We start from the raw sequence: 22878 nt of genomic DNA, 5'->3' as shown, positions 1-22878 counted from the left end.
ATCATTCAAGTTCGGAGAGACTCTGGTGAATGGAGTGGGGGACAAAAATACCACAAACAAACATCTTCACCCTTTTTTTTTTTTTTAAACAAGTGATAAAAGGGCAGATTATCTACATCAGAACCTAATTTAAAAGTGCAATGTTTTTCAATCAAAGTTACAAACCATCATGACAGGAGACTGAACATTACAATAGTAAGTAATAGCTGATCATCACTACCTGGTGCCATGCTCAAAAGAACAATTACATTTAAAATGATTCCATAATTTAAGAGTGAAATTATGCACAATACATATTTTAATAGCTTTAGCTATGTTTAAGGTTGCTAGAACTTCCATTCTAATGGCCCCTTTTTAGTAGTTTATATTTTTTAACTTTTTTGGATGAAATTTTGCAGGTCTGACTCTGTTCAAAGTTTTTTTGTTTGAAATTATTCAGATATTTTAAAAAAGAATAAAGACAGAGAAATGCACACTTTCAGCAGTAAAGAAGTCAACAACTACTTGTAACAGCTCTAGCACCTAAGTAGATTGGGGACAGAAAACTAAAAGTTGGCAGGGAGATGGCCCTTAGGTTTGATATGTGTTTTCAGTGGTTGAGTAACAATCCATAAAAGTTAAAAGTAAAGGTCCAATAACAATAATATTCTTTTAACGTTTTATGGCATTTCCTAGAATTTTAAAAAGTAATAGAAAAAAATCCATAATGTGGATTAATTTGCTAAGCAGCAAGGGCTGGGCTAATGGAGTAACTGGTAGTAGAAGATATCAGCCTACTATTATGTTGATCAGCACTAGAGGCAGGTGGTGCACAAATTTTATCCAGGAGTTTATCCAGTGTCTAATGTGGACACTAGAACAAATGGATATAAACTGGCCGTCGGGAAATTAGACGAAGGTTTCTAACCATCCAGAGGGGTGAAGTTTTGGAATAGCCTTCTGAGGGAAACAGTGGGGGCGAAAGACCTCTCTGGCTTTAAGATCAAGCTTGATAAGTTTATGGAGGGGATGGTTTGATGGGATACAGTGATTTTAGTCAATAGGGCGATAACAATGGTCAATGATGGGATATTAAAAATTACTACAGAGTACTATTCCAGAAGGTCTGGCTAGAGAATCTTGCCTGCAATGCTTGGGGATTAGCTGATCGCCATATTTGGGGTCGGGAAGGAATTTTCCTCCGGGGTAGATTGGCAGAGGCCCTGGAGGTTTTTCGCCTTCCTCCGCAGCATGGGGCAGGGGTCGCTTGCTGGAGGATTCTGAGCGACTAGAAGTCTTTAAATAATGATTTGGGAGTTCTACAGCTAAGTCAAGGGAGAGAATTCTTCCAGGAGTGGGTGGGTCAGGTTTTGTGGCCCGCATCATGCGGGAGGTCAGACTAAATGATCATAATGGTCCCTTCTGACCGTAGAGTCTATGAGTTTTACAGATATTTGCTGACAAGAGAATTCTTGGTTCCGGAAGGGAGTCTGCTGCAGTGGTTCTGCCCGTCCCCCTCAAACCTATGTCTATCCTCCAACCCTTGTCCCTTACAAGCCCCACTCCTCCTAATGCCCCCACCACCCTGACTCATTCTGTCCTTGGCTCCTAACCCCCTTACTCTCTGCTCCTTCACATCCCTCAGCTTCTTCCCACCATCCTCTTGTTGTCCCTCACCAACCCCATCTTCTACCCACCCTCTGCCTCTGCTCCTATAAATCCCCCTGCCTGTCCCATCCAATTCCCCCCTCTGGTTCCTGCCTCTCCCCCCTCCATCTACCCTCCACATTTCCCAGCTTGTGCTCCCCACATGCCTCCCCTAATACTCCCTCTGCTCCTATTCAACTCCGACTCCTGGCTCTTATCTCTCTCTTTCCCCCATGAATACTGTCCCCCTAGCCTTCTGCTTCTCCCCACTCTCTGGCTCCTGCAATCCCCCTTTTCCCTTATCTCATCCCCGTTCGTTAGCCCTCTGCAGTCTAAATCAGGCTACTCCTCCTCCTCACTGCCTGGGTACCAGCAGGGGGTACACTGAGAGCACAGGGGAGAGAGTCTCCCTGCTCTCAGTTCTGCTGCCACAGTATCCTGGAGCAACATTTGCAAGAAAAGTTCTTCTCAGTCTCTGCAGCACTGGACTAGAGCATTCCCCATATTTTTTTTCCATGGGACCAGCATTTTTGACACAAAGACCACCCCTTTGCCAAATTGCAAGTCCCTGTTTCAAAACATGGAGCCACTACAACATCTTAAAAAGTCTGATAAGCATTTGTTTACAGGGCAAAACATTGTATTTTTCCCTAATTTTGTCCACAGAAACCACTGATCCTATTTTTTTAAAGAAGGAGGTTCACCCTGAGGCAGACACCCAGTATGGAAAAATTCAGCCCAAATGGTTAATTTGGCAGGGTTACCAGCAAAACAGAGTCTTACAATGTGTTGGGCAATCTTAACTAAAGACATTACTCCTGTGAGGTCTATAAATATGTTGAATACTATAGTAAATTTAAGCAAGCTGTAAGATTAATTTGAACTAATTTTATATAAATTGCCAGGATTTTCAATTCAATTATATGAAAGAGAAAAGATCATTCTATTCTACAATACTCATGGCTCCACTTCTTTTGTTACACAGACTTGAGATATTTTCTTGTGCGATAAGAGCAGGTAAAGCAAACTGCCAGAATGTTCCTGGCAGATGCCCTAGTACCAGTGGTTCCCAAACTGTGGGTTGTGGCCCCAAATGGAGCACGCCATCAGCAGGTGAGATTCTGGTGATGCCTATTACATGGAGGGTGCCATTTTGCTCTGCACAGCATGACCTTGCATGCACCATACATATGAGGTCACGCTGTGTGGAGAATGCTTTTTTGTATTGCAAAATGGTGTTGTCCATGCGGGGTGACCTCGCACATATGGTGCATGTGAGGTAATGCTGTGCAGAGGACACGCTTTCTCTCTACAAAATGGCATCCTCCATGCTGTCTGGGGTCCTGGCAGGAAACACTTCATTAAAATGGGATCGTGCCAGGAAAAATTTGGGAACCTCTGCCCTAGTCCTAGGCTCAGAGCAATGAAAAGCTCCCCATTTGCTCACTTCTCAACAGCCTTAGTTTGCCCATTCAACTCTGAGTCTTTCTGGTTATATTTGTGACTGTCCCTCCCAACTTCTTTATGTGGGCTTTTGCCCCACATTTCAGTCCGCCTCTCCTCTTCCCAAACTGGATTCTTGGATGCAGCAGAAGGAAACATTGATTAGCTATTGCAATGTCATAACCTAAATAATGCTCTTCTGCTTCCTATCTTATCACTAGAGAAACTTTCCTACCTTGCCTTTAAATGCAGAAGTTGAAACCAGATAAATAACTGTAATACAAGTACTGTATATATATTTATATTTTAAACCGCATGCAGATGGAATATTAGCTCACCATACTTTGGAAATATTTTAGGAGTAAAGCCACTGGCTAAGCCTTTACTAATTTAAGTTACCTCAGGTATCTTCCTAGGTAAGTGTGCTTTATTTTTCTCTACAGCTTTTATAGGACTCTGGGCATTCAAGTATAGGGCTCACCTGTGTCCAAGTGCATATGCCAATAATGCTTTCACTAATGCAGAAGAAACAACATCTAGACATAAGCACAGGTTGAAGAGAGGTCACAGAACTTTCACCCAGCCCTTTATTTTGGGTTCTCCACTTTCCTATTATGTACAAATAAACCTTATTTTGTATGTAGCATCATGTTCTCCATTCACCTGCCTCTTTCCCCATTCTATGCCAGAGTTCTGGCCATGCATGATGTCTGTTGACAACAACTAGCAAGCAAGCAGTCTCCTTGAAAGATACAATGCCCTGTATAACAACAGACTGCAATGGAATACATGACTGTAGTTTATAGTTGTCTACTTCTTCACATAAAGGTTGGGGTTTCATCTAGAAAAGCAATGTAGACTAGTGCTTTGAGCAAGAGACAGAGTCCAGATTCCTGGGCTCTATTCCTGTCATCCTGGACACATCACAAACTCTTTGTGCCTAAGTTAACTGATCTGTAAAATGCATACAATAATGCTTACCTACCCATAGAGATATTGTGAGGCTTGCTATTTAAGTAGTTAAAAGAACTTCAGAGGAAAGGTGCTACGTTAGTGCAAAGCATTATTTTTGCAACATCTGAAAAATCTACAAGTTCAAAAGTTTGAAGGCCTCAGTTTGTTCTTCAACCCAATTCTCTCATGGTGCAGCACAGAGGGCTACCCACAGTACTAAGTCATTGACCCAACCCAGGATAGCTCGTTTGACAACTATTATGAGTACAGGTCTGTCTCATCTTAAGCGGGGGTTCCGTTCCGCGGTTAGCGCATAAAGCGAAAACCGCATATAGCTGAAACCCCCTTGAGTTCAATGGCGGGCAAAATTGCCCGCACTACAGGTATAGTATTAAAATTGTTGTTTTTCTCTCTCTCTCTCTTTTTTTTTTTTTTTGCCGACCGCATATAGTTGAAATCACGCGTAAGATGCGGCAGACCTGTAATCACTTTCAAGGGCACATCTACCAGTTTTGAAAGAATAAAGATTAGCAGTATCTAAAGAATATAAAGCTTACTGCCCATAGTAATGGTCAATATTATTCCCTCACTACACATCTATGAAATATAAATGTTAAATGTGATGACTAGGGAAAATAAAATCCGTAGAAAAATGTCATTCAAAAAAGACTATTCAAGTTAGGCAATATAATTTTCTTTGATTTGCTGAAATACATTTTGGTAATGGCATTTACAGGAGCTTAAAACAGAGTTACATATAATACTCTAAAAGAGAAAAAAAACTTGCCAATTTACTGTAACCTTTATTACTCCAGTTTAAGATCATAAAGATTTTCAGTTCTACCAGACATTTGAAAGTCAGAAGTCACTGGATCCATACCAGTTAGGACAAGATAGTGTGAAAATCACTTCAATCAAACTGTTAGCTGACATACTGGCTACGATGTAATTAGTCCCCTATTGGAGCAAGGAGAGGCTTTCAATTTAGGTAATTTAACAAAGTATTTAAACTTAATTTGACTAGATAAATTTAGAAAAAAAAACATTATTTCTTCATTAATCTTGATATTAAAAACAATGTCAAAATATGATAAAATATTAAAAGCGAATGGTGTCACATTATACTACAGCATGTAGTTCACACTATCTTCTGGCCAAAACCATGAAAATTACATTCTTGACCAAACAATTTCAAATGGTATTCACATTTTACATACTTCTAGAACAGGGCTAGGCAACCTGCGGCATGCAAGGTGATTTTCAGTGGCACTCTCACTGCCTGGGTCCTGGCCACCGGTCCAGGGGGTTCTGCATTTTAATTTAATTTTAAATGAAGCTTCTTAAACATTTTAAAAACCTTATTTACTTTACATACAACAATAGTTTAGTTATATATTATAGATTTATAGAAAGAGACTTTTTAAAAACGTTAAAATGTATTACTGGCACGCAAAATCTTAAATTAGAGTGAATAAATGAAGACTCGGCTCACCACTTCTGAAAGGTTGCCGACCACTGTTCTAGAAGAAATCCATAAAACTTACCAGTTCTTTTACTCTGCTCTTCTCCAGATTGAAGCCTAATTTGTTATCTGCACGAACTTTGATAACTTCATCCTAGAGAAAAATTATGCAAAATATATCAGGAAATTTAAAAAACCAACAACATTTTCCTTGTACAATTCATGAGCTAAGTAACGGAACAAATATATTGTGCCTTCCTACTGCAAACCTCAATAAAAGGACTTTTTTCCTGATACTGTGAAACTGATGCAGCCTATGTGGGGACCTACTTTGCCCCTTCAATCAATGGAAAATACTCATGACTTCTGGGGTGAATAGGATTCCTGAAAGCCACGACAACTAGCAGCTGCTTTTGAGACTAAAAACTGACATAGCAGATCCAGGGCAATGTAACATGTCCATCCAATGAAGCTGAGAACATTTTTTGTGTCCCAGGTACTACAAACTTAAACTTAGAACAGCACTAAAAGGACCATTAACCCTGAAAAAACAAACAAACAAAAAAACCTTTTCATGTAGTCTGTATACTCAACTTCAGTAAAATGTAATTATATGGGAAGTTTGAAGAGAATTTTCATTTTTCTGTTATTACAATCATTTGGATAAAAACATGGTCTGGCACATGGGGTTAAATTTCATAAAAAACTATTTTTAAATTAAAATTAACTCAAATAAACCAATTTACTTGCAGATTCTCAGAAAACCAATTCTGTGCCCAAAGAGTAAATGCTGTAAATTTGTGGATGATGCCATGCAATTTCATAGGTAACAAAGTGGCCTTAAGAGCAGAACTCAATTCAGCCTGAACTAGGGTGACCAGATGTCCCGATTTTATAGGGACAGTCCCGATTTTTGGGTCTTTTTCTTATATAGGCTCCTATTACCTCCTGCCCCCGTCCTGACTTTTCACATTTGCTGTCTGGTCACTTTAGCCTTAACCATGGAACTGCAACTGACACTTTCTTAATTCAATCAATGAAATGCAAATAAAGGAAAACTGCTAAGACAGTGAAAAATAAATCCGATTTAAAACATATTTTTAGGTTTTAATAGTTTCAAGTACCACTAAGAATACATACATGAAGCTGCCTTTGCTGCAGTCTCCAGGATTTGGAGATTTCAGTCCCCCATACAAGGTACCTGCAGCACAACAACTAAGCACTTTAGTAGCAGAGATGAGTAAAAGCCTTTTAAAAGCGAACAAGATAGATATTTAAAATGGCTCTCTAAATTCTTCATGTTCATTATAGTCATATTGCATCTAAGTAGTAATATAAATAATGTATCTTACCATTACTTGCTTCTTTAGCAGCTGGAGTTCAAGTTTTATTTTCTTAAAAAAAAAAAAAAAAAAAAAAAAAAGTACATATAAATAAAAGTCCTAAGAGTACTGGTGAATCTGCATTACAGCTACTAGCACTGTATTAATGATCAATAAACTATGAATATTTCTGATTTCCTTTTCATTTTATAGATTGTCTAGTCCTAGCAAATGTGAGACAGGTTACAGTATCAATTAGTTATTTCTGCAAAAACACTTTTTAAGAAGCATGTGTATCTACAGCTTCTTTCTGCTATTAACACTCCAGAATTGTTTTTTTAAGGGTTCCAGTTTAATAAATTGTAAGGCTGTCAAGCGATTAAAAAAGTTAATTGCGATTAAGTGCACTGTTAAACAATAATAGAATACTATTTATTTAAATAGTTTTGGCTGCTTTCTACATTTTCAAATATATTGATTTCAATTACAACACAGAATACAAAGTGTACAGTGCTTACTTTATTTTTGATTACAGGTATTTGCACTGTAAAAAAAGAAATAGTATTTCAATTCACCTAATACAAGTATACTGTACGGCAATCTCTATCATGAAAGTTGAATTTACAAATGTAGAATTATGTACAAAAAAAACTGCATTCAAAAATAAAACAATGTAAAATTTTAGAGCCTGTAAATCCACTCAGTCCTATTTTTTGTTCAGCCAATCGCTCAGATCGCTCGCTTGTTTACATTTGCAGGAGATAATGGTGCCCACTTCTTGTTTCCAATGTCACCTGAAAGTGAGAACAGGCATTCTCATGGCACTGTTGTAGCTGGAATTGCAAGGTATTTACTAATACCAATGCTAAACATTCATATGCCCCTTCATGCTTCAGCCACCATTCCAGAGGACATGATTCCATGCTGATGACACTTGTTAAAAAAATAATGCATTAATTAAATTTGTGACAACTCCTTGGGGGGAGAATTGTATATCCCCTGCTCTGTTTTACCCGCATTCTGCCATATATTTCATGTTATAGCAGTCTAGCATGATGACCCAACCCATGTTGTTCATTTTAAGAACACTTTCACTGCAGATTTCACAAAACAGAAAGAAGGTACCAATGTGAGATTTCTAAAGATAGCTACAGCACTCGATCCAAGGTTTAAGAATCTTAAGCGCCTTCCAAAATCTGAGAGGGACGAGGTGCGGAGCATGCTTTCAGAAGTCTTAAAAGAGCAACACTCCAGTGCGGAAACTACAGAACCCGAAACACCAAAAAAGAAAATCAACCTTCTGCTAGTAGCATCTGACTCAGAAAATAATAATGAACATGCGTCAGTCTGCACTGCTTTGGATTGTTATCGAGCAGAACTTGTCATCAGCATGGACAAATGCCCCCTGGAATGGTGTTGAAGCTTGAAGTGATATATGAATCTTTAGCGCATCTGGCACGTAAATATCTTGCGACACTGACAGTGCCATGAGAACACCTGTTCTCACTTTCAGGCGACATTGTAAACAAGAAGAGGGCAGCATTATCTCCTGAAAATGTAAACAACTTGTTTGTCTTAGCGACTGGTTGAACAAAAGTAGGACTGAGTGGACTCGTAGGCTCTGATGTTTTACATTGTTTTGTTTTGAGTGCAGTTATATAACAAAATATCTCTACATTTGTAAATTGCACTTTCACGACAAAGATTGCACTACAGTACTTGTACAAGGTGAATTGAAAAATACAATTTCTTTTGTTTACAAATATTTGCACAATAAAAATTATAATAAAAAATAATGTACACTGAATACAATATATATGAAAGTGTAGAAAAACATCCAAAATATTTAATACATTTCAATTGGTATTCTTTTGTTTAACAGTGCAATTAAAACTGCGATTAATCACGATTAATTTTTTTGAGTTAATTGTGTGAGTTAACTGCGATTAATCAACAGCCCTAATAAATTGTGTTTCCAATTTATGTATGTTAAACACAGTTCAGAAGCACCTTAAGTAAACAGTCCCATTATTTTTTCCTTGTTCATTCACCTCTAAATATATGAGATTAAGGATAAACAAATCTTCCCTTCTCAACAGCCAACAGAATATCTTCTATTTTGTTTCCTTTAATTGTGACCTTTGGCATAATTGTTAACAACCTACCATGCTCTACAAGGTTTCTTTCAACATCATTTTGCTCGCTGTAAATTTGTTAAACCGCATCTGCCAACCAGATGGTAAAGATTCCTCCTCTTCAGCAGACTAATTTCACTTCTTTGGACTGACTGACAGGGTCCCTATACAGCAAAAGGATATGCTCAGCTTCTAGGAAGAGGAGCAATGGATATCTGAAATATGCCAGGAGCGTTTTAATTCTGTCCGCAAAGGAGCCTAAAAATCTTATAAGACATGGATTCAACTATGGATTATATAACTACTACTGGATCAAATTTTTTAATGCTGTAAATGATTAATTATATTATATTACTACTTCTTCAGGTTACTGGGAGCTCTGCAAGCAAATCTCCACACTTGATACTATGATTCCTCTACTCTTGGCTTTCCCTCCCCTCCTCCCAACACAGAGAAGTTTTAAAACACAACAACATAGCTTGATGCATGGCTTTTCTCTAAGCTATGTGTTCTCAACCTGGGGCTCATGACCACCTTCCCTTACTTTATGGCAAATTGGGAGGGGCATCTCAAAGCTTTTTTCTGTTGTAACATGAAGTCATGGTATGGAAAAAGTTGAGAACCACTTCTCTATGTGGTATACAAAAAAAACAGTGCTACTGTAGTTTGCATATGTGTTTTTTACCTCATTTTCAGCTCGGAGTGCTGAAAATTCACTCTTTTCTAAGATAATCATATCCTTTTTCACACCACTAATATGAGACATTATTTGCTGAAGAGTGATTTCCTTTGAAAGAAGAAAGAAAAATTCAATACCATACCATAACAATTGCAACATCCTAAAAAAGTTCTCACTTGTGTACAAATATAGTATTTAAAACGCTATTATTTCAGTGTCTGTGTCACTTAATTGAGACTTGGGATCCAGCCATCTTAGACTGACCAATTTTCATTCTGGATATGGAACACACATTTTTTAAATGAATGTGGTAACATAAGATGGCTAATTTAAGCTCAGAAGCTAGCTAAATTTTAGAGCTAGCACAAACCTCTAGCTATTTCTGAAACATCTACAGGTTGGTGGAATTGTAATATCACTGGTAGTTCCTCTCTTCACATTTTCGGCTTTTCTTTCTCTTCCTGCTGCAGCTGTATGTGTGGTGTTGTAACATTAAAGCAACTAGTGGCTCCAGTGATGCAAAGAGCTGGAGAGGATATGGGGAAAGAAGTGCATTCAGACCATATCAGTCATATTGCACCTGCCAGCTGTAATGTCTGCAGACTAATGAATACATGTAACTTAGAGAATTTTTTTTCACTTCAAGGTCCCAGAAGCAAAGACAAGGTTTTCATCTCGAGGCCAAAAGACCAATACTGTACCAAGTCAAATAAGAGAGGGCATTTTACTGTAGGGATGTACTTAACCTAGAATACGAATAAGAACTTGCGACAAACTGCTCTTTTCCTCTTACAATAAAATACAAAAAGATGCACACAACAGCATATGAAGACAGCACTTCAGTAAAATGTTCTTTCCTACTTCAGCCAAATTCAAGATACCAGTTTCAAGAATGCTTACTTCAGCACTCCAGAGAATACAATTTAGGTGCTGCAACTACTCAGGAGTGCTCAACAGGTCCATTAGTCACACCAATACAAAGCAATGATAACTTGCATTTTTCTTTTTTTTTTTATTGTTACAGCCAATGATGACCATCAACTGGCTCTGGTTATGAAGACGTGTCAATAGCAGTAGTACTTCAAAGTTTAATCTAAGTGAAATATTAAACAATGCCTAAATCCTGATGTCTTCCCTGTGTTTATTTTAAATAAGCAGAATTATCTTATACATATTTTCAATTTCACTGAGGACAGCAAACAGGACAGAGAACACAAAAAGTGGAGAAAGGTGGCCTGCTCCCACCTGTTTTACTCTATCTTTCATCCTCTCCAGTTCTTTCTGTAATTGTAGGCATTTTTCTATAACTATACTAACATTCGTTTTTACACCATCCAGGTAGTAATGGAGGTAAATATTTCCCCCCATGCTATATATGAGGATGCTAAGGAAGAGAGGCTATATGATATGACCAAGTCCACAGAGGAAGTCAGCATCAGAGCCATAATTAGAACACAAAAATTCCTTGCTCTCAGACATTCATATTACTAGAACAAACTTTCTTATGCCATTGAGTCACCCCTTGTGACCAAAGGCTAGAGATGAGCTAGCTTCTATAAGCCATTTGCTGGTGGCTGGGAGGGTGCTTTGAGCAACCCTAGCACTACTGGTCTACTTCCAGCTGCAAATAGGTCTGGGGTCTTCCCAGAACCTCCCTCCAAAAAAATTCAAGACACAAAGAACTGCCCTGGATAGCTGTGGAGGACATGAAGAATAATCCATGAGTTTCAGGAAATAATCATAGTGACAAATCATATCCTGTATGTGATGGAAAACACTTCAAGCCAGGGGGTACTAACGCACCTCCAGCAACACTGATTCAGGATCTATTTGAACAGGACTTCTTGTCCAAATTTAGCATGGTTTCTAGATTGCTGAGAGACTGCTTAGCAAGAAGCAAAAGCGTGACATGATGACCAAGTTGCCACCTTGCAAATGTGCATGTTAGCCAGAAATGTCACAGAAGTTGCTTGAGATCTAGTCAATGTCTCAGTACTCTATGTGGGGTTAGCCAACTCATAACGCAGGTGAATATAACTGGATATCCATGACAAACTCCTTTGCGTGGAAACAGGACAACCTTTCATTCTGACTGCAAAAGCAATAAACAATTTAAACAAAGAATGGAAAAGTTTAGTCTGTTCTAGATAAAATACTACAGCTCTTCTGAGATCTAGGGTGTGCAATCTCTCCTCTCCCTTATTACGGTGAGGCTTTGGGAAGAAGGTTGGTAAGAAAACTGCTTGGTTGATCTGAAAAGTGGAGACCACTTTTGTACACAAGCTTAGATGGGGACGAAGGTAGAGTTTATCTGTGTTAGAAATCATAAACGGAGAATCTGATACTAGTGCTTTCAACTCTCCCAGCTGATGTAATGGCTACTAAAAACACTATCTTCACTGAAAGGTGCAACAGAAAACAGGACACTAATTGCTCAAAGTGGGGACCCATCAGCTTTGTTAAAGACTAGATTCAGGCTCCATGGTAGAACAGCCTGTCAAAACCCTTTAAAAATCTTACAGTTATCGGTTTGGAAAAAAGGGAGTGGTTATCCACATGAGGGTGGAATGCCAATACAGCCACTAGGTGTAATGTGATTGAGCTAATTGCCAATCCTTGATATTTCAGATATAAAAGATCTATTCAGCATAGGCTGGACTAAGCAAGAATAGAGGAGATCCCTTTCAGCTTCAACCAGATGGAAAACCTCTCCCATTTATCAAGATAAATTGTCCTAGTTGATGGTTTTCTACTGCTATTCAGCAGTACCTCCTGCATCTCTCTAGAGTAGGACACCTCCACTGAAGTTAACCGCGAAGTCGCCAGGCGTTCAGGTGAAGGGCCTGAAGATTGGGGTGGAGGAGGCAGCCATACTTCTGAGAAATCAGGTCTGTGTGAAGTGGGAGTAATAGTGAGGGACTGATTGGGAGGTCCAAGAGATGTGAAAACCACTGTTGATGGGGCCATGCCAAGGCAATCGCTGCGAGACAGGCCTTATCCTGGTTGGCCGTGTACAGAACTTTGGAGCAAGAGAGAGAGGGAGAAAAGCGTACAGCAGACCCTCTGACCCAGCAGTAGAAAAGCATCTGTTAATGAACTCAGGCTCAGTTCTGCTCTGAAGCATAACGGATGAAATTTTGTGTTGTCCTTTGTTGCAAAGGGATCCATTTGGGGAGTTCCCCAGAGCTGGAAAATGGACCTTGTTACATCTGGGCAAAGGGACTACACATGGTGATCATTAAAAAACCTGCTCAGGTGATCTGCTAGCATATTCCAAATCCTCAGGAGGTGCGCTGTTTTTTGAAGCATAAAGGTGTCATTGCAGAAGTCCTAGAGGAGTATTGCTTCCCAACAAAGTAGTGGAGATGGGGTTAGGGTGACCAGATATCCCGATTTTATAGGGACAGTCCCAATTTTTGTGTCTTTTTCTTATATAGGCTCCTATTACCCCCCACCCCGTCCCGATTTTTCACATTTGCTGTCTGGTCACCCTAGATGGGGCTCCCCCCCATTTGTTTATATAAAACATGGCGGTCATATTGTTGGTTGGCACCAATATTCCCCTTCCCCTAATGAGAGGAAGGAATGTCATACAAGGTAAGCAAAACTCCTTGATGTTTACATGTAGGCTGAGATCTTGGGGAGATCAGAGACTTGCATCTGCAGGGGTCCCACATGAGCCCCGCCCCAGCCCAGGTCTGACTAAAGTAAGAGATTGTTGAGGCGGGGTGAAAGGAACTTCCTTGCAGATGTTGATTGGGTCTTTCTACCAATCTAGGGAAGATAAGATGTGACTTGGTATGTGCATTAACATATCTATATGGTGCTTTTTTAGAGAATACACCTCTGCCAACCAGCCTTGAAGGAGTCTGAGACACAGTCTGAAGTACTGGACCACATAAGTGAACTCTGCCTTGTGCCTAAACTTCCACTCCGGGGTGAGAGGATAAGCCCTTAAATCCAGAATGAGGTTCTGCATTGCCTGAATCCTTGTTTGCAATAGTAAGGTCCTGGCTGCTGTAGAGTCCACGACTTCACTCCAATGAATTCTGTACCACAGATAGGACTGACTTTTCTGAGTTGATCAGTAGGCCAAGTGCATTGAAGGTGGATCAGATTATGCTTATACTGGACATCATCTGCGACCTGGATTGACCTCTCATCAGGCAGTCATCTAAGTAAGGGACTATATGACCACGACCTCTAGAGGAAAACTTCTTCTACTGCCATGCACTTTGAAAAACAAGTGGTGCAGCCAAGAGACTAAAAGGGAACCATTGTAAACTAAGGGCTGGTCTACACGGGGGGGAGGGGGGGAGGAGAGAGGGAGGGAGGGAAGGAAGATATGCAACTTCAGCTACGTTGAAGCATCTTAGTTCGACTTACCTGGCCATCCTCATAGCGGCAAGTCGACCGCTGCGGCTCCCCCATCGACTCCGCTTACTCCTCCTGCTGAGGTGGAGTACGGGCGTCGATTCGGGGATCGATTTATCGCGTCTAGATGAGACGCGATAGATCGATTACTACCCGCCGATCCGATCCGGTGGGTAGTGTAGACGTGGCCTAATAATGTCAACTGCTGACAATTAATCTCAGAAATTTTCTGTGGCTCTGATGAATCGCCATGTGAAAGTAGGTGTCCTTTAAGTCAAGAGCAGCATATCAGTCCCCCAGCTCCAGGGAAGGGATTATGGAAGCTAGAGTGACCATCTGGAATTCTGATTTTTGTAATAACTTGTTTAACTGCCTTAGATCTAGACTCCCTTTTGCCTTTGGGATCAGGAAGTACTGGGAGTAAAGTCCCTTTCCCCTGAACAAAGGAGGGACCACTCTACAAAGAGAAGTGATTGTATTTCTTGTAATAATTCTGCTTCATGAGAGGGGTCTCTGAAGAGGGACGGGGAAGACGGATGGAGAGGAAGAAATAAATTGGAGCCTATATCTCACTGCCACCATGCTTAGAACCCACCAATCTGTTGTGATGTGGGCCCAATGACAACAGAAGTGGGACAGGCAGTTTGAAAAAATTGTAAAAGAAAAAGAAGGCACTCTTAGACCAGTAGCATGCTCTTGACCTACCCATCAAAGTGAGCTCTTGGAAGATGCTGCCTGCCTTGATGAACTGGTGGCTGCTAAAGCAGAGGGCAGTGGTGGGCGCCTTTTGTAACCTCTGCTCCTTTTCCTTGACAGATCTTGGGCTTGAGAGGCAACCCTCCCAAAAATTCTGGACTAATGAGAACAAAAGGTCTCCCGCTTCACTGCTGAGGTACAAATGCCCAGGGATTTCAGGGCTGATCTAGAGCCCGTGAGAGTATGCAGAGTCTTGTCCGTCTTTTGTGAGAAGTGCTATTGCCCTTCAAAAGATAATTCCTGGATTGTCTGTTGTACTTCTGTAGGGAGGCCAGAAGAGTGTAACCAGGATGAGTGCCTCATCATGATAGCGGAGGCCATGCTGCAAGCTAGAGAATCTGCTGCATCAAGACCTGCCTGCAGAGCCATTCTGGCAACCAACTTGCCCTCCTCTATCAAACACTGGAACTCCTGTTTCACCTTGTCTGGGAGCTTGTCTTTGAAACCATATCCCACAGGATGAAATTGTAGCACCCCAGCAAAGCTTACTGGTTTGCAATATGATGCTGTTTATTTCTTTGGAATAAATCTTCCTCCCAAGTAGCCCAGCTTCTTCTCCCCAATTTTTGGGAGTTGTTGCCTTGTGTCCTGTCTGTCTCTCTTTCTCATTGGCTGATGCCACAACAAGGGAATCTGGAGGGGGGTGATTACACAGTGCTTGAACCCCCTGAAAGGGAACACAGTACTTCCTCTTTGTTCTTTCTGCAGTCAGAGGCAGGGAAGCTAGGGTCTGCCAGAGGACCTTGGTAGGCTCGAAGATAGCTCTCCCTATAAATGAGGCTATTCTGGTTGGAGATGCAGATGTCAAAATGTCCACTAGCTTATATGATTTTTCCCAGGCCTCCTCTGGGTGGATGTCTAAGTCCATAGCCATCCTCCTCAACCGTTTCTGATAGGTCTTAAAATAATCAGAAGGCAGATAAAGAGGCTCCACCAAAACTGCCTCATCAGGAGACGAAGAAGAGGATGCCACCAGTATTGGGGGCTGGTCATGAGAGGGATCCCGAATCTGTTAAGAGCAAGGCTCAGTACTGATGATAGGGTGCTTTTGGCACTGATGCACCCAATGACCAGTAGATGGAGCCTACTAAGGTGGCTGTAGAAACGCTCTCGAATGAGGGAGGAAGCCCCACAGGCTCCAGAAGGGCTACTGCTATGGCTCCAGCCCCCAACTGTGTGCAGCCCAAGAGTCCCTTCTATAAACCCCTTTCTGGAACTAAGGCTGAACCCATGTCAGGCAGGTGACATACTCCTGATGGTGGGACTGGTTAGGTTGGGCTACACAGGATCCCACTTCAGAGTCTGATGAAGGAGATGCCTCTTCTTGTGACCATGACAGTGCCACACCCATTGGTACCAGTGAAGAAGATTCAGAGTCTGAAGAAAGGGGAGCAGAGAAGATCATCTTGTGGCTGTCCCCTAGACAGTACCCCTTTAATCAATACTCTGATGGTTGAACCCAATGGAATTGCCTGGTGCAGAGGTTAAGGCACTGACGGTGGCACATTGAGCACCGGTGCCAGGTGAGTCTCTTGAACTGATGATGATGATGACAGCACTGAGAGATTTAGCAACTCTCTTGCAGCCTCAAATGCTCAGGAGTAGATGGCACCAGGAAGACACTCTGTGGTACCATGCTGCAAGGAGACGCCAATGAAGGTGCTTTGGGAGCTGGTCTCAGCAGGCCGATACTAAGCTCTGGAGTCAGTAAATTCCCATTTAGAGGCATGCTCTGGGGAGCGGTTCCTCCTTGAACACACTCCTGTGTCTTTAGAAGAACTCAACCTCTTCACATCTTCCAGTGAACCTGGCACACAGTCTGATTTCCAATGCCTCTTCCTCAGTATCAGCAACACCAATCTGCCTTTCAGTACTGGTAGTGCCAGAGGTGTGCTACTGGCCAACACCAAGGTGCTCAGTACTTAGACCAAGATAGACAGCTCAAATGGAGGATATAGTGCCAATTTGAGCAGCAAATCTTTTAGTCTGGTTGCTCTGCCTTTTTTAGAATGGGACTTGAAGGCTTTGCAAATGGCACACTGGTCACTCATGCACTTAAGGCAGCTGGGATGAGGGTTACTATTAGGCACTGCCTCATGATAAGAATGGCAGGGCTTGAAACCCAGAAAGTATGGTATAGCTCCAGTACCAAGGCTGGTACAGAGACAGGGCGCCAGAACCACACAAAATAACATTTTTTTTTTAAACTGACTACCTATTAAACTACACTAACTATACAACGATTACTATAGTACACCCTCGCTATAATGCCCTTCATAATAACGAACCTTCAGCTATAATGAAGCTGGACCCTGGATTCCACTTCGAGGCCTGCTGCAGCTGCAGGGCTGGAGGAACTGTCAGCCACCCCACCCTCACTGGCACTCTTTTGCTATAACAAACCCCTGGCTATAATGAACAAATGGCTTGGATCCCAACGTGTTTATTATAGCGAGGGTGTACTGTATTTATAGGATTTGACTAAAAATTGAAGAAGCAAGAACAGGAAACTAATAACCATCATGGGTGATGGGAAGGAAATGAGGGGGGTCGGGGCAGCTTGACCCTTATGCCTATGCATAGGTGTGAGGCAGCAAACAGAACTTGTGATGCCCCAATGGATACCACTAAGGGAAAATCTCTCTGAGAACTGTGCACTGGAGTGCACGAATGCCTACAGTGGAATGGACAAGTGCAATCACTCAAAGAAAACTGAGAAAACACTTACTACTTTGTGATAGCAAATGGGTTTGTCCTTCTTGGGAAGACTTGCACTATTCGCTATACCTCATATGCCAGTCAATTTGTGTGTGTCACATACCTCATCTATCTCAGTCTCTTACCCAAAAATTCTCTAGTCAATTACCATTTCAACCCAAAAATGAGGGCATGTATTGCACTTGAGCTTGAAAAGTGTGCATCTGGCCTGTGCACTGAATCACAATAGTTGAAATTCAAAATCCATAGCAACACTTGTTTGTGTATTTGAGAATAGGGGAAAAAATCAGGCCTCAAAACTAAATATAAATCAAGTATCCAGTCTGAAAACACCCAGAAGATATATAGGGATGCTTACATTGTATTTTTAAACCCAAATTTCTTTGCTGTTGAAAATGTAAGGTACAATTTGAAGCACAGTCATTCCTTAAACACCAGGTTATGTTTTACTAGTAGAAACATTAAATTTTGGTTTTCTTTAACTCCAACACCTTCTTGTATCTCACCTGCTGTACTTTGGTGACCATGTCCTTGTAAATCACATCCATGTTGGTATTCATAATTTTCACTAATGCAGATACAATGATCTCTGATTGCTGAGTAGTGAACCCTAAGCAAAACAAAATACAGCAAAACATGTTCAGCACTATCCCTCAACAACAATATAGGATGCTGGTATTTTATTTATTAAAACAGATGTGGGTACAGATGAGAATGTCATATTCTCTCTTTCATGCCTGCTTAGTTTTTTTTGAACAAGCACGTTATTGAAAGTTACAACCTCTTCAAGAGCAGGAATCTGATTTTAGTACACTACTTGTTCAGAAAAATGTAAAAGGTATGCACAATCCAATAAATCAGAACAAAGCTAGTTGGTCTGTTTTAGGTCTACCAGTCTTTGAGACTCTGTAAAATATAACAATATGTAAAGTGAAGTGTATTATGATTTAACTCACTACTGCAGATTTTTGTAACAGTTGCAACATTCTACTAAGATATTTTGCAAAACAATAATCCCCCAAGAAGTACTTTCAACATTTGCAGGTTCATAATAAAGGCAGTGATACAATATTATGGATGAGAATTAAAAAAAAAATACAGAAGAAGGGCAATTATAAGGTATGTAAGAGTTAATTAAGTGTTATATAGCAGGCCTGGCCAGTTTCTGACCTCAGTTACACAGATGTAAATCCAAAATAACAAAGGTCAAAATTTGATCTTAATAGTGTCCTTTTAAGCAATCTTTATAAAAGCTATCTCACTAAGAATAACACTTTTAAATTAAGTGAGACAGGGAAATAATTGCACAAGTTTAGTACTCTTAAATGATAATGAAATCATACAGCAGAAATAAGTTATAGATAACTCTATATATTTGAATAATTTGTAACAGAAAAGTTACCATTTTCTTCCAACAGGCACACTAGAGCATGGGTGTCAAAGAATAGCTTTCTACTCCCTGATAAGGAAAATTTCCCCTTGACACTGTGAGTTTGTAAAGATGATGCCACAGAGATGCTTAAGTCTACAAAAAAAACCACATACAAGTTAGTGTCAATATGAAATGAAAGTACATTCACTAAGACACTTTTATTCCTGTAAGAAGTTCACTACATGCTTTCAATAACTAAAATTTATTAAATTTTATAGCAAATTAAAGTAATGCTAATCTCCCCCAACATACATTATTGCAACATGCTCAGGATTCTGGAGTTAGACTGCAAAGCACCTTGCAGTCAGCTATTCTGTTCACCTTTTTAATACAGTTGTACGCCATCACCATGGTATCTGAGCACTTTCTAGTATCGTATTACCCTTCTGAGTAATCTTGCTGAACTCAGTGGGACTACTCATGCATAAAGCCACATTACAAGTAGTACAGCAGTGTAATTGCTCTGCCACTGTAGTGTAGACATTTACTATAGCAACAGAGAGCACACCCCCTTAAGACGCAGTAGCTGACAGAATTCTTTCATTGACCTAGCGGTGACTACACTGGGGCTTAGGTCAGCTTAACTACATCTCTCACACGGTGTGAATTTTTTACGCTCCTAAGTGACGTAGCTAGGTCAACCTAAATTTTAGGTGTAAATGAGGCTTACACACACACACACAGATGTTTGCTGGATTAGGGTTTAAATAATGCCATCAGCACCTACTCAAGTCAGTGGGAGTGGAGGGCACTTGGTATCTTTGAGGACTAGGTTCACAATCTTAGGCCAGACCTACACTATAAATTTACATTGGTGTAACTATGTCACCAAGAGTGTGAAAAACCCACATCCCCTGAGCGACACAGTTATTCCAACGTAACCCCAGGTGTAGACAATGCTATGAGGGCTTCTCCTGTTAATATAGCTACCACCTCTTGCGGAGGTGGATTACTACGCTCATGTGAGAAGTTCTCCCCCAGCATAGTCGTGTCTTCACTGAAGTGCTACAGTGACGCCGCTGCACTGGTACAGTTGCATCGCTGCAGTGTTTTAAGCAGAGATCTGCTCTTACTTCATTAGCAGTTAGTTCCTATTATTTATTGAAATACAATAGGACCTCGGAGTTACAAACTGACTGGTCAACCACACCCCTCATTTGGAACTGGAACTATGCAATCAGGCAGTGGAAGGAGGGGGAGCAAATACTGTACAATACTGTGTTAAACAAACTACTAACTCTGAGGTTCTACTGTACTTGATGACCCTTCAAACTGAAAATATTTATTCACAATCAGATATTTACCATTGTAAACAAAACTTAAAAACATACACAGCAGCTATTGTTGCAGTTTGGTTTTTTTCGAATGGGGTGTGAGGAGATGGGATTGTCCTGGGGAACGGGAGATAGGCTGGAGTGCTGTGGCTACTGAAGACTTGTGATAAAGACGACACCCATTTTATTATATGTAACAACTCCCACCAAAACTGTAGAGAATATATAGTTATGTTCAATTCAAAACTCCTGTAGAAGTGTTCAAAGTGTAACAGGGTAGTTTTCTGGATTAACAATAACTGGAAAAAAAAGTAAACATTTATTCCTTACAGCTGGCAGAAAACAGCATTTCCGCAGGAGGGTGCATTGTCTCGTGTGAAGCAACAGCTGAGACCCTCCAGCTCAGTTTTACTAAACGCGGCTTGCCACATCACCGGCCCCCGGATGAAGGCGCCTGTACAGTTGCACTGCGTTTGGAAACGAGCAGGCCCAGCCCAGCAGAGCTCGGGCTCCTGTCACAGGTCTCCTTCGCTAGCTCACACCGGAAGCCGCCTTTGCCGTCAGGGTGGGGTGAGGGCAGCCCGTGCGCGGAGAGCGCCCCGGCCGGGGGCAGAGACCTCCGGCCCGCAGCGCTGCGGGGCCTGGGGTGCAGCGCGCACACGGGCTCCCGGCTCAGCTGGCGGAGGGGAGCAGACGGGGCGGCCTCCCGGCTCCCAGGACAGGCCCATCCCGCCGCTCCCGCAGGCGCACGGGGGTAACTGCTAGAGCCAGGCGGCGGGCTGGGCGCGACACGGGGGGACCCCCGGCCCGGGGAAGTCCCGCTCCCCCTTCCCCAGCCGGGCTGCGGCGCCCGCGAGACCCCCGTTCTCACCCCGCTCCCCGCGCGGGCCGCAATGGCGCAGGCGGCCGGTCCCCGCGGCGGCGGCAGCGCCGAGCCCGCTGATGCCTTTACTCCAGAGCATGGCGCCGGGGGCCGCACCCCCTGGCGGCGCGGCGGAGGCGGTTACTAGCGGGCGCGCGTGCGCCCGAAGCTTGTGGCGGAAGCCCGGCAGCTTCCAGTCTCCAAGGCGACGACGCGGGCGCGTGGATGTCACGTGAGGTGGCGGAGCGGCCGCCTCCCCGCCCTGGCGGCTGGAGCAGGAGGACTAAGCACAGCGGAAGTCTGACCCCCCCGCTCGCATCACCCTCCGCCTGAGGGCGGTACTAGGGCTCTGGCCACAAATCCCTGCGCCCCGGCTTCCTAATTCCGGCACCAACCCAGTTGGGCATCCAATGCGCATGCCAGCCACGCGGAGGCGTTTCCATATGACGCTCGGTGATGTCATGGTCTCCCCTTGACTAACTCAGAGGCGTAGGCGTGGCTGAGGCCTGGGGAGTGCCTGGGAGCTGGCCAAGGGAGAACGCTGCAGGCGGGCCGGGCTATGCCCCTGCTGTATTGGATCACCCCACACAAGGGCAAGCAGACGAGCCAGCCATGGGGCTGTATGTTAACTGGCGCCCACCTGGGCATTGTCTGATGCTTTATGAGCTAATGCCAGGGTGGCTAACCTGAGCCTGAGAAGGAGCCAGAATTTACCAATGTATATTGCCAAAGAGCCACAGTAATATGTCAAAAGAACAGGAGTACTTGTGGCACCTTAGAGACTAGCAAATTTATTAGAGCATAAGCTTTCGTGGACTACAGCCCACTTCTTCGGATGCCATATAATATGTCAGCAGCCCCCAGCTGCTCCCCCCTTCTCCCAGCGCCTCCCACCCACCGGCAGCCTCCACCGATTAGTGCCTCCCCTCCCTCCCCCTGCACCTCCCGATCAGCTGTTTTGTGGTGTGCAGGAGGTGCCGGGGGAAAGGGGACAGGAGCGAGGGCATGGTAGGGTCGGGAGGGAGCTGGAAGGGGTAGAGTGGGGGCAGGGCCCGTGGCAGAGCCTCGGCACATTGGAAAGTTGGTGCCTGTAGCTCCAGCCCCAGAGTTGGTGCCTATACAAGGAGCCGCATATTAACTTCTGAAGAGCCGCATGTGGCTCTGAAGCTGCAGGTTGGCCACCCCTGAGCTAATGGGTGGGGGAGTTTTGGCACCGGCTATGAATGCTGCCTTGCTTGGTGCAAACCACTAAGGAAACTCTGAATTAGACCTTTGTTGTGGGCAAAAAAGCCAGCAACAAAAGTAGGGTGTAACCACCCACCCACCCACCCACACAAAAAGCAGGTTACTGACACTATAACAAAGTACTCAGGGAAGGTTAACTGAACTGACTACATTGCAGTGAGTTGCATTGGATCCTGTGGCTCTCATAGGTCTGTCTGTGTAGCTATGGTTCTCCTAGTACACCCTGCTGGCACCTGTTACTTACATTGGAAGGTATAGGGAGCAGTGACCATGGAGTTCTAACATTGGAAAGGCTGCTGAGCCTGGGATCTTTGGTCACGTAGGTTAATAATGCTTTGCAACATATAAGCTTGTTGCCTGAATAAACCTGTGATATTCTGGTGCATTTCCCAATGCATTTCCTGAGCCTTTTCTCTCCTGCTGCAACCAATCCCTCCATTCTCAGGCCTTCTCCATGGTCATATGGCTGCTCCATATGTGTTCACTGTCAGCAACCATAGAGGATTGGAGTATCTTGCCTAACATATCCACCCTAGTCCACTTTCTCCTCCTGATCTGGGTCAAACATTCAGCAGGAGCGGAAGGGGGACATCTGA

The 22878-nt window shown here is 42.7% G+C and overlaps 1 protein-coding gene across 1 annotated transcript in view; it reads right to left on the bottom strand.

The window, feature by feature from the left end:
* Positions 1-21420, bottom strand: part of MCUR1 (mitochondrial calcium uniporter regulator 1) — a 32983-nt gene extending 11563 nt beyond the window's left edge. Inside the window, exons 1-6 of the mRNA XM_034762371.1 lie at positions 21047-21420; positions 18872-18994; positions 17976-18079; positions 9628-9729; positions 6838-6879; positions 5568-5639 (exon numbers count right to left, since the gene is read on the bottom strand). Of these exons, the coding sequence (XP_034618262.1) occupies positions 5568-5639; positions 6838-6879; positions 9628-9729; positions 17976-18079; positions 18872-18994; positions 21047-21137 (534 nt within the window). The 5' untranslated portion in view covers positions 21138-21420. The remainder of the gene's footprint in view (positions 1-5567; positions 5640-6837; positions 6880-9627; positions 9730-17975; positions 18080-18871; positions 18995-21046) is intronic.
* Positions 21421-22878: the final 1458 nt, after the last annotated feature.

This window comes from Trachemys scripta, chromosome 2, assembly GCF_013100865.1.
Source record: "Trachemys scripta elegans isolate TJP31775 chromosome 2, CAS_Tse_1.0, whole genome shotgun sequence".
Classification (NCBI taxonomy): Eukaryota; Metazoa; Chordata; order Testudines; family Emydidae; genus Trachemys; species Trachemys scripta.
The sequence above is the reverse complement of the archived record's forward strand: the minus strand, read 5'-3'. Positions and strand labels throughout refer to the sequence as shown.